The sequence below is a fragment of the Haemaphysalis longicornis genome, unplaced genomic scaffold, assembly GCF_048455015.1.
Source record: "Haemaphysalis longicornis isolate Haplotype H1 unplaced genomic scaffold, Haemaphysalis longicornis Haplotype H1 scaffold_10, whole genome shotgun sequence".
NCBI lineage: Eukaryota > Metazoa > Arthropoda > Arachnida > Ixodida > Ixodidae > Haemaphysalis > Haemaphysalis longicornis.
In genome coordinates, this window is record NW_027526204.1 from 149,049,634 (window position 1) to 149,063,891 (window position 14,258).

Below are 14,258 nucleotides of genomic sequence, written 5' to 3' on the forward strand. Positions count from 1 at the left end.
AAGAATACCTGTAGGTTGCTTGTCAAAAATGGTTGTTTTCAGAAACTTTTTTTTTCCTTGCGCACGATTGTCGTATCTTTCATTCTAAAGAGAAAGCCATGCAAAATTTCCCTGTTTACTTTAAGCGTCCACGAAACCATGTACTCACTGAAGCTCTCTACTGCCTACGGCCTTCCAGATGACACATGGTGTACAAAGTTTGTGATGAAGGCACACGATCTAGTGTGTTCCCATAGCGATAAGATGGAAGCTCAGGCGAATTGGTACAATATACATGAGCACTTAAAGCAGCGCATTCAACAAGGGTTTAGGGCTGTCTGTGTGTTCTTTCTATGCCATCGCTGCAAGGCGTGGTTTCAATTTCAAAAGCCCAACGAAGATGTAAATCTTTTGTAGAGGCATAAGTATCACAAGTACTCCTGCAACTGCATGTAATTGACAAGTTGTATAAAGTTTTGTACGCCCGGTTATTAGCGACCACTTTTTTTTTCGCGGCCCCCGTTCAATTACGTCGAGATTCGTGGCAACGGGAAGTAAAGATTACTTCAGACGCATTATTTTTGAAGCATTTCGAGCTCTTCTACGAGAACACACCGATTGCTATGCTACACGGGTCACATGCATGTGAAAGCTGGCCAACCTATTCCGTGTCGCTGTGTCAGCGAAGTAAGATAATATAAAACTTCTTGTCCTCAAAATAATTACTGCATTTTGTACTGAATAATGGGGTTCACTTCCTTAAATATTTATCACTCAAACTTTTGCAGCAGTCCTGTTGAAATGCCCAATCTAATTCCTTTAAGTTGATGCCACATTACCAGAATCGCCCGAAAATAAAAAAATGCCAGCTGATGCTCTTTCCACATTGCCGTACACTTATTTAAAGGTGAAATTACCTTTGTGACTTAGCAGTTCAGGTAGAAAAGAAGCGATTAATCAAACAAACGTTCCGGGATTCCTATTCTATGGCAAGCTGATAGTTGCATACTTGCAGACCCGGGGGAGTTACGTATTGAGCGTGTGGCGGTGCGTGCAGGGAAAGCAATAGCAGGATTTGTGTTGTTGGCATCATATGACCCTTCTGACAATTTTGGCCTCGGGCCAACCCATTAACACTTCGCCTATTCTTCGCATGTCCATGAGTCATTTAGTTGGGTGGGCGTGCACCTAACGAGGATTAAGTTTTTGATGTATGATCAAAGTGCTAATCCCAAAGCTTTGGGGTTTTGGGGCTCTTTGGGGCTCCTATATAGTTGTTGGTTCGATTTACTTAAATACAAAGCATGTTGATTCAGCATTTCAGAGACGCTTTGGGCTCCTAAATTGTTAGGTGTCGTTAGAAGTCTAAGGCATGCATTACAAAACGGATTACCGCAAAGCCTTTTATGACCTGCGAAGTTTAATTAATTTAGGTTAACTACAAATACAGCTAGAAACCAATACGACCAATAAAGGACATTTATTAACATCATCAAGTGCCACATCCGCACCGCATGGTCGTACTGCAGGCACGATGCAACATACTTTCGGCCTAGCTTCCTTCCGCATTTTAACTTTCAGTATTTTACGCTTTTTGTCATGTGCTTAAAACAGGCTGCGAATCAAGGCGCCAGTCAAAATGGCGTAGGTAGGAATCATTCACTGATGAAAGATGGTTATAAAGTCCTTTGGGACGAGAAATGTTAATGGAGGGTTGTCCGGCTTCAAGAATCCACCATTAATTCTCTCCATCTGCTCAGGACACCGGCTAATTAGTTCTTTTGCGAACTTTCAAGGTACTTTTTGTTTGATGTTGTGACCTGATAACGTTTTCTATTTAATGATACCAGCACCCATAAACATCAGCAGCACGTATGATCAAAGGTAGTTGACGCCCGCGCTTGGTTTGATTGAGCCTAATGTACACGTAAAAATTTCCCTCTATCCTTACCCTGCATTGGTCCCCGGACACGAAGTTTCGATGATTTCAAACATCCCGCGAAAGCTAAAAACGGCGCCTTGCGGACAGGTATTGCCATCTGGCGTATGTATTGGCAGGTCCTTTTCGATTTCGTAATCGTTTGTTTCTAGTTTGCGTGGAGACGGCATGCAAACTGAAATTTGAACTCGGGATAGCGGCGAGTTGCAGGAAAATGGCGCCCACTTCACGGCGTGCTCCACAAAAGCGGACAGCCGTGGTAGGGACTTTGACAACTGCAGCTGCTGATTTTGCGTACCCCAGCACCAGTGATGACTCGAGCAACAATGTGGGTTTGTCATATTTTAGTGTTGATTAAGACGCCCCCATTCAACGGCCTCAGACTTCGACAAGTGCTGCGGAAAGTGCAGTTCTTGACCTCGCTCTTTATTTATAAACAAAACGGGCATCCATCTAACGACTCCGGTTAAACTTTCATGTGTGGGGCCTGAGGAACGTTCGGCAAGGATATTTTGCGAAAAGCGCCGCCCCGTATCGCGTTATCAAATTCAAGATAGCCTGGCGCTCCTGTCGGATCAGCGTTGCAGAGTGACGCGCGTCGCTTCTCAAAAGCGCGGCATTTTTTCCGGGTTTGGTGCCACTGAAGTTATAAGGATTTTGTGTGAGAACACAAACAGGTATTCTTGGATGCATATTTTAAACAGACCGACTTAATCTCGAGTGGCTCCGCGGAGTTGCACTTCCGTCAGGGCGGCAAGGTTGGTGTGCCCGCAAAAATCCAGAACTTGGTTTATGTATTTACGAAGCGTTGATGTATATACTAAATCAGTGGCTAGGAAGCTAGAAGCAACTTTTGTGTCTTGTAACTTCAAAATTAAGTTTTAGGCTCAGTGCAATCGCATATATGTATTGTGTGCATACTCTTTTGTGCGTTTTTTCTGTTTTTAGACCAATGAACTGTAAATATTTGTACCTTTCACAAAGCGGCTGCCATGTGTTTGAAAGAACAATCTAAAGGTACAATTTCATGCGTAGCGATACCAAATGTGCCCAGCAGCTCAAGAGAAAAAAAATATATTTCGTTGAAGCACTCAAAATCATCCATTTTTCAGCTGTAACAAAAGAATGAAGAAATCTGCAATATCCACTTTATTAGCCTTTAATAAACGAATTGTCAGGACACCGGTAAATTAGCTCTTTTTGCAAACTTGCAGTTAAATTTCGCCTCTCCATCTTCTAGGCGAACTGATGGAGGCGAAATAGTGATGTTCTTTTGATGCGCGAGCCGAGAGGACGATCTCGACTCGCTCCGATGACCGACGACCGATGCTTGGAGCGGGTGAGGGATGAGGACTGCCTTCCTTGCTAGATATTAGGTTTATTTACATTATTTACAAAACTCCAACTTTACATCAGGTCAGAGTGACGGTTACATTGTCACTCTGACCGCAGCAGCCTGTTCGGCCGAGATCTATACTAAACTAGATCCCCTCTCGACCGACCCCCGACAAAACCCAACACTCCGGTTTTGATAGCAAAAACCCCGCCTCCAAAAAGGGGGCGTTCAAGAAAGAGAGAAAAACCTTTCAAAACAATTATTACAAACCATTGATTGGCCACAGTAACCAGCCAATCACACACATGTCCTCACCTGCGGTCACGTGACCTAACCCTCTCTCTTATGCACTCAAACTGCGTTTCCTACGCACGCTGTTACACCCGGCCAGAAAATACAGGACATCTGCGGCCTTAAGTGAACCATCCATTACGTTAAGTCGGCGGCATCTGCACAAACAACAGCCAAGCCGAGGGCCCGGAGCGGTCCCCGCGCGGCTGACCTCCCTCCGCGCGACGCCTCCCACGACGTCGGGCGTCTGCGCGCGCGGCGTGACAATGAGGGTTGCTAATTCCCTCCCAGACTAAAGGGGCGCCGCCGGCCACCTGAACAGACCACGGGGAGAGACGCTGCCAGCCGAGGCGACCATCGTCGAGGCGAACGACCCGTCGACGAAGAGCGCCCGCCGCCGGAGTCGAAGATTTTCCAAACTTACACCGCGCGCGCTTTCAACACTAAGAGATACGATCATCTGGCCGCCCGTCAGCTTGTTATGCCGAATGACCCTGCCACCTACGACGCGACAGAGGTACTCAGGCTAATCGCCCCCATCCTTTGACACACAAAAGTACGGGCACAACAGCTCTCCGCGGCTCCGAACTTGGCGTCCGTGTGGCTACATGAAAGGGACACGGAATAGCCGCAACCAGCGTACGCGACGCCGAACATGAGCCACCGGCGGCTTTCCTTAATTACATGCGGAGCCCGAACTTAACACTTGCAAGCATAGTTACGTTAGTTTCGTTACCTCATGACCTCATACTACTTTATTCATGCCAGCGCAGATGAGCATCAGAAACGCGTATGGCCAGATTAAGTCGAATTCTATGGTTAGTTTGCCCACCCGTCATAACGTGTCACGGAAAATTGCGCCTATAAGGCAGCTGTAAATTTATTTATTAGCCCCGCACTGAAATTTGGTAAACTTGGTTCGTTAGTGCTGTCGCATCACGGAAATATTTAAAGCTACGGAGAGAAATGGTAAAATTTTGCGCGCATTCGAACACTTCCTCTTTTTACTTGTTCTGCATAACAAAGCAGTCCTTAGTTTTCACCCACCCATTTCATTTTTAATATAACGATTTCTTACGCGATTCTTCTCGCGGCTATAAAAGAGAAACAAGTCTTATTGATTGACAACAAGAAATACCTACAAAAGTCTTACGCGAAGTAGACCCATTTTTTACTGCTCTACTGGTGCGTCATCCCTTTGGAACTGGGCACCCCAAGTTGCAGAAAAACTAAAAACGTTCTCCTGCGGCTTTTCTAGCATTTTTTACGCTTGTTGCCTTTCTGGTTTTATCTAGAAGGTACACCCTACTATTAAGCAGGGTCATAGAGAAGGAAAGATGTATATCTTCAGGGCTTTTTGTTGTGAGCCTAAAGGCTAAGATAAGAATGGACTGCTCGAGAAGGCCAAAGACGCTTGCAATGGCTGCACATTTTACAGTAAGCTTCTTATGAGGCCATAAGTTTTCCCTCAAATGGACCAAGAACTCTTATCAACGAATTTTTCAAGATCTAAATGTAAACACTTCCCGTAACATATTTAAAATTATAAAAAAATTCAGTAGTGGCTGCCAATGGCCACTTCTGAGACCTATTTCTTCGGAGTACGCCCCAGAAAACGGGAGTACTTGCTGCCTTAAAATTTATAGTGTATTCAGTTGTTCGTGTCATTTACTTTGTGGGGTTTTTTTATTACTTTGCGTCTTTTTTTGGTACTTCTCAGCATCTTTTCGTATTTTTCGCACCACTTTAGCACGTACCGTTCGCGTTATTGTAATTTTTTCCACCATAAAAACATTTTATTTTCATGATAGCTTTTTTATTTGCTTAACTAATGAATGCTTAGGCAAGCCACCCTACCTACCGTAAACTTGACCACTGTTATTGATGGACAATCATGAAGACTTCGCAGAACCTTCGAGGAAATAGTGGCATGTATACCGGAAAACTGAGCACCCAAGGTTTCAGTATTAAAACTTTCCACTTCCTGCACTTGGTGCCATTGTTTGCGATTTTCTTTCTTGTCCGCCTTTATCGATAGCAGAGCTACTGACAAACCTTAGCTGGGGAATCAAGCTTGAAAGCAATCTATTTTTGTTGCCATCAAGCATTAGAGATGACGATAACAACGCGAAGGGTACTAGCTTGCTGGGCTGCACAGTTAAGTGTAAGCTTTTTCTCAGAACACAATTTTCCCTTCAAGTGTGTTGAGAACAGTTATACGATTATTAACAGTTCTTTCAACCGCAAGAAAGCAAACAGAAAAACTTTAAATATTTTATGGCTTCAAAAAACTGCTGCCTAAACAGGACGGCGGCATGTGCTTGAGAAAAACAGCCTAATTTGCCATAAATATAATTAAATGTTTTCTGCCTTGAAGCTTGGAAAGCATTTGCAGTTACGGGCAGATCTTTTATAGTTTCATTCGTCAGTTCCCATTAGACTCCTTCTTATTTTCAGTGCTTCTGGTAGCTTTTCATTCGAAAATTCACCATGCACATAAAAATGAGGGCCCCTCCACCCTGAGCAGGGGGAAGGGAAGTGAAGGTAGCGCTTTGGTGGCATTTGTTAGGTTGCGGTTTAGCGATAGTGGGGACTTTCTATCCTCGATTATAATTACACACACGATTGTTGGGTAAAGACGAGGACGTTTAATTGTAGGGTGGATACACCAATCGCAGGGAAGGCTCTAGTGCGCCACACAGGTGACCGCCGAAGAGAACAGGGCATTGCGCAGTGGTAAGAGGGAGAGAGACGCCGCGAGTCCCGAGATTATACCCGACTCTGGAATAAGGCCGCGACGGTAGAAAGCAGTAAAAAGTTTAGCTGAAAGAATACTTTCCCCGTATGTGGCCATGCTCCACTGTGGAACACGCTATGTGGAAAAGCCAGCTTCCAATATCTAGATTTACACCGGTTTCCTTTAAGTCGGCTTCACCGCTAATCACAAATGTATTGCAGGGCGGACGTTTCATAAATGCAATATAAGCGTCTTCAAGTTACAGTGGCCCTATGGCCTCTTCCTTATTTTACAGGGAGGCTGACCATGGCTAGCATCCAGCATATCGTTTTCGGCGACAGACCTGGCTTAGAACAACAATTTTAGGAGCAGCATGAAAAGATTCCCAAAACAATGAACGAGTTGTACCGTAGTAGCACTAGGGAAACGTTCCGTATATGCGGAATTATTGCAATACGGAATTCGCTGGGAGTATTACACACACAGGCGTGACTATTGCAGATATTAAAATCTTTGCAAAAGCAAAAAAAAAATCAAATTATTCGTCAGAATAGAAACGTTTGAAACAGGTTCTGTTTTTCTGTCTCAAAGCTCTACATACGTCACACATTAGTTTCCGGCATCTTTTCGTATACTCGGTATATACGGAATTCATTAGGGCCGTAATTTGTCGTTTCTGGCCGTCGTTTAGAGATAAAAGTGATGTCAAAGTTTTTTAAGTATTACGTGCTACATTATCATGTATTGGGGACCTGTACCTCTCTGCTTATTGGAGCGGTGCGTCAATAAAAGTAAAAATTTGGTATTCCCATATTTCCGTATATGCGGAACGTTTCAAGAGGGAGGCAATAATCGGGTTGCACGCATCTCTTCTACTGCTTACTACAGTGCAAAAATAAAGAATTGCAGTCCTCTGTAGGCGGTTCTTCGAATTTCTCCACATTTGTCAGCAGGAGGGTGTTAAGAAGCTCTGGTCGCAGAAAATCTACCGCACAATTATGTTGATCAATAAAGTCATGACGAATGCGAGGTAAGAGGAGGAAGTGAAAGTTTCCATCGGCAGTGAAGTTTGCTAAGTGGCGCTGTTATGGGTACCCCATCCTTCGCTTTTGCCGGGAGAGAATAGTCTGATCATAAATGCGGGCCTTCTCAAATGCACGAGTTTTTTCTCAGTCATTGTCTTGCGTGAGAGCGAATTCCGCATCTACGCCTGCTGCGTCCCGGATGTCGCGTTCTATTAGAAGTGAAGATTGCGCATCCTCCAATTTTTAACGGTGACAGTTTTGCTTGGGTTATCTAAAATCGAAAACATTTTGTTTCCCGCCCGTCTGTCTGTCACTCGATTCAACTGTCTTGTTGAGCTGAAGGAATCGTTGAATACGAAGTATACTTGGACAGACGTGTTACGAAGAACTATTGAAATTGCTTGCGTGCATCCTACATGTCCCTATTATTCAGCACAAAGGAAACCGGTGACCATATTTCAGGCAAAATATAGGTACAAAACCGAGAGCACTTGCTTCTTTTTATTAAAAGTGCAAATTAAATTGTTCTTTTACGATGTAAAATAAAAATAAAGCCGTTACAGCCAATGTGAAAGCTGTAGGAAGTGCAGAGCAGTGATTCGCCATAATGGGCTGTAGCGCCGTTATCCGCTCACTTCTACCCCCCAATGGAAGTCAAATTTCCCGCCTTCGCAGTGCTCGAGCGCCCGTTGCGTGAACTTCGCCAGCGGGAGTTCTGTTCGTTTTGTGCTTACCTTTCCTCCTGCACGTGCCGGCGTTGCACTGCCACTTTTTTTCGCTTAGTATCGTAAAAACCAACCCAACGAGCGTACCTAAATAAATGAATGCGGGCGCTGCCGGTTATCTCCGCATATTTTGCCTCAAATGTACCTTCAGTTTTCTTTGCGCTAAACAACGGAGAGATGTAGGACAAGCGCGAGCGCTTTACGATTTTCGAACACCTATGACTACATAAACCGCTTGGTTTTCGAAGCCTCTGGCTTACGTAGCGACGACAGTGGCTGCGACGGAACGCCCTGTGGCTTTACTTGGGTGCAGCTAGTGAGCTACGATGACAAGGTGAACGCCTAAAGGGCTATGCACTTAAAAGAGAACTTTTCATTCATCAGCGGTATGAAGAGAGGAGAGCGAAAAGCATGAAAAAAGAAAAAAAGATGGGCTCCTATTGTTATAAGCGGAACAAAAAGGAACGTTAAGGACAAAGACGTGGTTTAATGCACACGGCCCGAGACCAGAGCATACGCAGAAAAATCAAATTGAACAAGCCTCAATTGCATTCACCACCGGTGGGGCGAGATGGAGGGAGGGGTATTGAGGAACCGATACGTGTTAGGAACGGCTATCATCTTTCGGTGATATTTGCAGCGCAAATAAGTGATACAAGGCAATTTCGTGTGTGCGTGTGTGTGCGTGTGTGTGCGTGCGTGTGCGTGTGTGCGTGCATGCGTGTGTGCGTGAGCGTGCGCGCGTGCGTGCGTGCGTGCGTGTGTTTGTGGGGGAGGGGGGGGGGGCGGCGTGCTCGCGCATGCTCGTGGAGCCTTTAAGAAAAACTATAGCCTTTAAAGGAAAGAAAAAGGTGAGGGTGGCAGCGGCCCGTTTAGCCACACATTGGTGGCATGTCCTAAACATCGTGGTTTTTACACCGCTGTCTCAAGAGAGTATGTAGTTGCTGGCGACTAGTGGCTACGTTCGGTCGTTCGGGCAGTGACGGTTGCTTACCCTTTTGAGTGCTCACTACGCCAGGTTGTCATCCGCTTTAATCAAGGAATCCTTTCCGTGAGATGAAGATATGGAAACGTAATAGTATTCAATCTTTCTCTTCAATTTTGCATCGGCTGGAAAGATGGTGAGTGTTACTTGGACTACGAACGCATAGGCCACCTTTTCTCAGGCGCTAGTAAGCAAGCAATTAACTAGGGTGCTTCATATTAATCCCACGATCCGTCAATCTATAACGTACGTGTGGCCTTCTACGGCTAACTAATGTTAGTCAGCAAAGAACTCGTCAAGCCTGCATGCGTAGTTTGCTTCTGTATCTCCCATTGAGAGATACTAAGTTATCGGTGAATATAATACATGGAAATCTGTACTGCGGTAGTCATTTCTGCACATTGTATTTTCTGCCATGATTGAACCTACACCGCAATGCACATAGCATCCATTGAGATTGGTTCTCGTTGGGAATTAACCGACAGGGCACAGAGTCTTTTCAAGCGCCATGGAGCAAAATGGAGCCCGAAGTAATCTGAACTGCGTTCTAGAAAGAAATTGCACTGCTAAGAAAACTGCCGCTTCATCATTTCCGGAACGTAATTTTTAAACTCTCTTCACTAACCAAATCCTCGTTTCAATTCGAGGATTTTTTTGAAGTGCCGGCCTGGTTGAGGTCGAGTGCCTGGGGGATTTGAATTGTGATTTCGTTGTAGCGGTGGATTTGGTATCCGTCGCGTCACTCCGCGGGGTGGAGTTTGTGGGTGGAGTACGGCTGTTGCTGGTTGCCTTGAGGGATTTAAGTTCAGTTTTTTCGGGTTTTGTTTTCAGCATGACTATGTTCAGTAATTTGTTAAGGTGTACTATTTCGTTACCTTGACGATAGCGGGAAGCCACTACTAACCAGCTTACCCTGGGGTTGACGTCCCGGGGAGTGATGAGGCAGTTTTTCATGTGTGTCACCAGCACCATGCTCGTAGGTTGAAGTGTTCGGTAGAGAGGTGCTTGGACGAGGCTTCGTGATGAGTGGCTGGTGGCGGTTTTGAGGGAATGCAAGTGTTTTGGAGACAATTCTGTAGCGTGTTGCTGGGCTGCATCGGTTGAAGCGCCACCAACTTGCCACTGCCTGGAGGAGGTGCGTTGATGTAAACGGTGTATTGGCGGCTGGAATCGTTGCTTTCGCAGCTTATAACCCATTAAATGGCGGCCTCCACACACCACGCACGTGGGTTCGCATGGGGTTTGGTGACTTTGAAAGGCTTGGACACTGCACTGTTTGCAGCGTGAAGGGTCAGGATTGGGGCAGATGTCAGCGCGGTGTCTGTGGGCCCCACACGATAGGCAGGCTTCCGTCGTCGATAGATGAGGCAGCGGTATTCTGCTCCACGATAGTAGAGGTAGTGTATCACCCGAAAGCCTTCAAATACAATGAGGAGGGTGCTGGTGGGACCCATGTGGCGCGCATGTAGCGCTGTTGGTTTGCCCGAGTCTATGATGCTTGCTGTGAGGTTCTGGAAGGAGTCGTAGTCGGGAATTCCGTGAATGACCCATTTCGATGTACCTTCGGGGCTTGCCGCGTAAGAGGCGGTCGGGTATTCCCGGCAATGGTCGAAGAGAGCACCAATAACGTTGTATTTCTCTGCTCGCATAAGACTTAGCGTGCTTACTACTGCGATATTCTCTTCTGGATTTGTGCGGATTGTGTCTTCTCTGGTTTCCTTAGTTTGGAGAGCAGCAGGAAGAAGGAAGCCGTCTCGGAAATCGGCCATGCTGGCCTTTCTAACATCAATGCCCTTCCGAGGGAGGATGATCATATTGAGGTGTTCTCTCCGTAATTGTGGTGGTCGGATAGGCTAGCGGGCTGTCCCGAGGGCTTATGCTGCTTGATTGGCGAATAACTGTCTTGAGCGCTCTGATGTTGCTTCACAGTGCGAGCGCCACGTGGGCGGTAGCATTCTCGCAATCCCCTGTCGGGAGCGACCGACTGGAGAAATGTCCTCGGCTTGGAGCACTACGGGTTCCATCTCCTCAACGTGGAGGCCTGGGACTTGGGCGTCGCGGATGAAGCTGTTGCCGTATGGCGGGCTTTCGGCGAGAGGGCCGCTGCGCCGACGAGGCCGCCAGTGGCGGCGGGATGCTGTTCGACGTCAGGGTTAGCCGAGCTGCTGAACAGTGCTAACTTCGGTCACTGTAGGGTCCAAGGAAAAGGTCCAGAAGTTCCAGAAGGTGGTCAGGTGGGCAGCGGCATACATCAGCGACACACAAGTAAAAATGAATGAGGTCGACATAGAAATATACCACTAGGAAAGAGCTATTGGGGAAGCCTATGCGAACCGCATCTACTTCGTGCGGCCCCACATCAGATTCTTCCAAAAAATTACAGGGATGCTTACCATGGTTTCCAAAATGGTTTCCAAAAAATGACAGGGATGCTTACAGAATTCTAAGAATGTTCAGGCGAAAGCTTGGTTGGAGATTCTGTTGATCTGCCGTTGAACGTTCGTTTCAAATATTCCGCTGCGCCCATCTCCGCGTGACGAGCCCCATGGACAGCAACCTCCAACGCTCGTTCGGCGCGATCGCCATCGCTAGCATCCCCCTATAGGACCCCGTCGGAATCGCTACCTCTCACGGCGGCCCATATTGCACGTGCAGCAGCGTAGGCTGCTCTGTCGGTGCTATTTCTCTGTCCCGGTACGCGCTCCGGAGCTCTCTCTCCCCCACTTTTGGTACGTCACGATTTCCTATATCTCACTACAGTCGGGGCTTAAACATAGAACTCTGTTTTATCCTTAATATCGACGTAATGCGATCAAAAAATGGCCGTGTGGTGCTTATGTCTTCGTAGTATCGTCGGTTAAATGTGCAACCAAATCGCATTTCGCGTTAATAATCTAATAACCACCGTTTAACTGTTTTCTCCTTTCCATTGCAGCCGAAGTGCTGTGCCATTGTGGCGTGCTTTCATTCTATTTTAAGGTAAAAAAATTGAACAAGCCGGAGTGGATGCTTAGAAGATTAAAGGCTGATAACTAATCATTATTGCAGACCGGCTCTTGTAGACACCGCCATGTCATTCTTTGTGTTGTAGGTGACACTTCCAAATCGATAGCCTATCAACATTTTTTTCTCCTTATGTGGGTCCCTGCTCCCCCCTCTAGCCCCCCTGCCATTAAATCCCCATTCGCGCACAGCTGCACAGCCCAAGTTCTTTAGCCTTCATGAAAAATCACATCATCACAGGATGCTTCCCACGATAGTAAATGCAATTTATTTTTCTGTTCACTAACAATTGTCATCCAAATTACGCAGGTTCTTTGCTTATGCAACTGTGTAGCCCGTATAGACATTTAGTCCTCCGGTGAATATTGTCACTATGCGCAATTTAATAAACACGCTTCTCTTGCGTCCGAAGGACAACAGTACAAGGCCCTACTTCACCGTTCACCGGGAACTGTCGTCACGGTCTGCCTCCACAGTGTGAGAGGAAGGCCTCCCAGCTCCATCCAAGCGTTCCAAATCTTCGCCAGCTTTCGTCCCTTCACTCAGAGGCCACAGCGCAGTTCCACTTTCCGTAAGGTTGTTGTCATCCAGTGCGCGGATGGAGCCAGGAAAACTCCGCTGGGCGTGTTCTTGGACATCGAGACCATCACCACGGGGGCTCGTATCGGTGTCATAGTTCCCTTCGTAACTAATGTCCAGATAAATAGCCACACAAAGCACCATGGCGACAAGGCCGGTGAGCAACGCACGCTTGGCGTTGCGCCAGAACGCTGCAGATTGTCGTGGTTCTTGAGGCTGCGTCGAGCGGGAACCAAGTACCGCCGATTTGCGGTCAGCCTCCCGGTGCGACGGCACAAAATTTTCCTTCCCCTCACTTCGTTTACCTTTAGGATTTAGACCTTCAAATTCTCGACGAACGTCCTCACAAACCCACGAGGGTAGGCGTCTGATTTGCACGGAAGTCCGTGGAGGTTCCTTGGCTGGGTTCAGCAGCAACCCGAGGCGCTCGGCGACATCGGTGTCGCTCTCCCAAGGGGTGAACGCGCCTCGCTTCTTCTGCTCATCTTGAGAGAGGCCACTTTCGGGCAGCCGGATTTCAGCGTAGTCGCATTTGTAGTAGTCGGCAATGGCAGAACTTCCAGATGGTGCCTGTGCAACGACTCGCTGTTCCTGCTGCTCCGATGTCCACACGGGCGTCGTTGGGGTCAACTCGTCTTGCGGCAGAGCCTTCAGGATACCAGTGGGCCTTGTGGACGAAGGGTAATGCATTCTTCACTGGGTATGACTGGCGAGAAGGCTTGAATCCAGCAGTAGCTTAGCTGCTCCTTTCGTCGTTAATTTCAAGCAGGTACCTGACTTTTTCTTCTCCCGCTAACAAGCAAACGGGAAGCATAGCCAGGACAGTGAGTGGCCAGCACTTGGGGAAAAAAGATGCGCTTTAACTTCTTAAACTAACACAAATAAAAAAAAGCAGCTGTGCCGCCAATGCTCGTTCACTGCTTGTTCCCAGGCTTCATATTTCGTTGCAAGATATTAACAAGGTGTTAGGACTGAATGAATAATCCTAGCGTCATTTTCTGGCCGGTAAGGTTTCTCCAAGAAGCTAAATTCTCAACATCATAACTACCGACACCGTCTTCGCGGACGCTGGAAAAGCCGCCTTTTTATAATATTGGAGTGTACCACTATGCTTTCATGAATAAAAATCGAAAAAAAACCATATGAAATGCTTTCTTTGCATTTAGTATAACAAGACAGTGCACGTGTGTACGCTACCCTTATTTTTTCGTTCTTTATATTTGTTAACAAATAAAAAAATCTGTGAAGCTTGCACTCACGCGGAATACTTGAATAGCCAAGATGTAGGTGAGCAATGCCGGACACATAGTTAGTTTCAGTATCATTGTTTACTTGCATAGTACCGCTGCAAGTAAGCGTCATCGTATCCATTAATGAGGCTGTCGTCTTCTTCGCGGTGAGCGGTGGATGCTAAGTCATCCACAGCATTCTGGACTTCCACCATCTCTTCATCGTCGACTCGAGGCGGGATCTGCAAGTCGTCTTTGGAAGCATTGGCACACTCGTAGCCATATCTGAAGTTATCCGTAATGGCGTCTAGAGAATGCGGAGTCCGCGGTGGCCTCTCACAGACAGGATGTCTTTTAAATGCTGCCACGCGCGGGGGCTCTACTATGGTACCGACCGCATGCGCACGGCGACACGACGACGAACGGACTA

The 14,258-nt window shown here is 46.8% G+C and overlaps 1 protein-coding gene across 1 annotated transcript in view; it reads right to left on the reverse strand.

Annotated features, from left to right (window-relative positions):
* Positions 1 to 9,989, reverse strand: part of LOC144160145 (endothelin-converting enzyme 1-like) — a 146,623-nt gene extending 136,634 nt beyond the window's left edge. Inside the window, exon 1 of the mRNA XM_077691743.1 lies at positions 9,930 to 9,989. Within this exon, the coding sequence (XP_077547869.1) occupies positions 9,930 to 9,989 (60 nt within the window). The remainder of the gene's footprint in view (positions 1 to 9,929) is intronic.
* Positions 9,990 to 14,258: the final 4,269 nt, after the last annotated feature.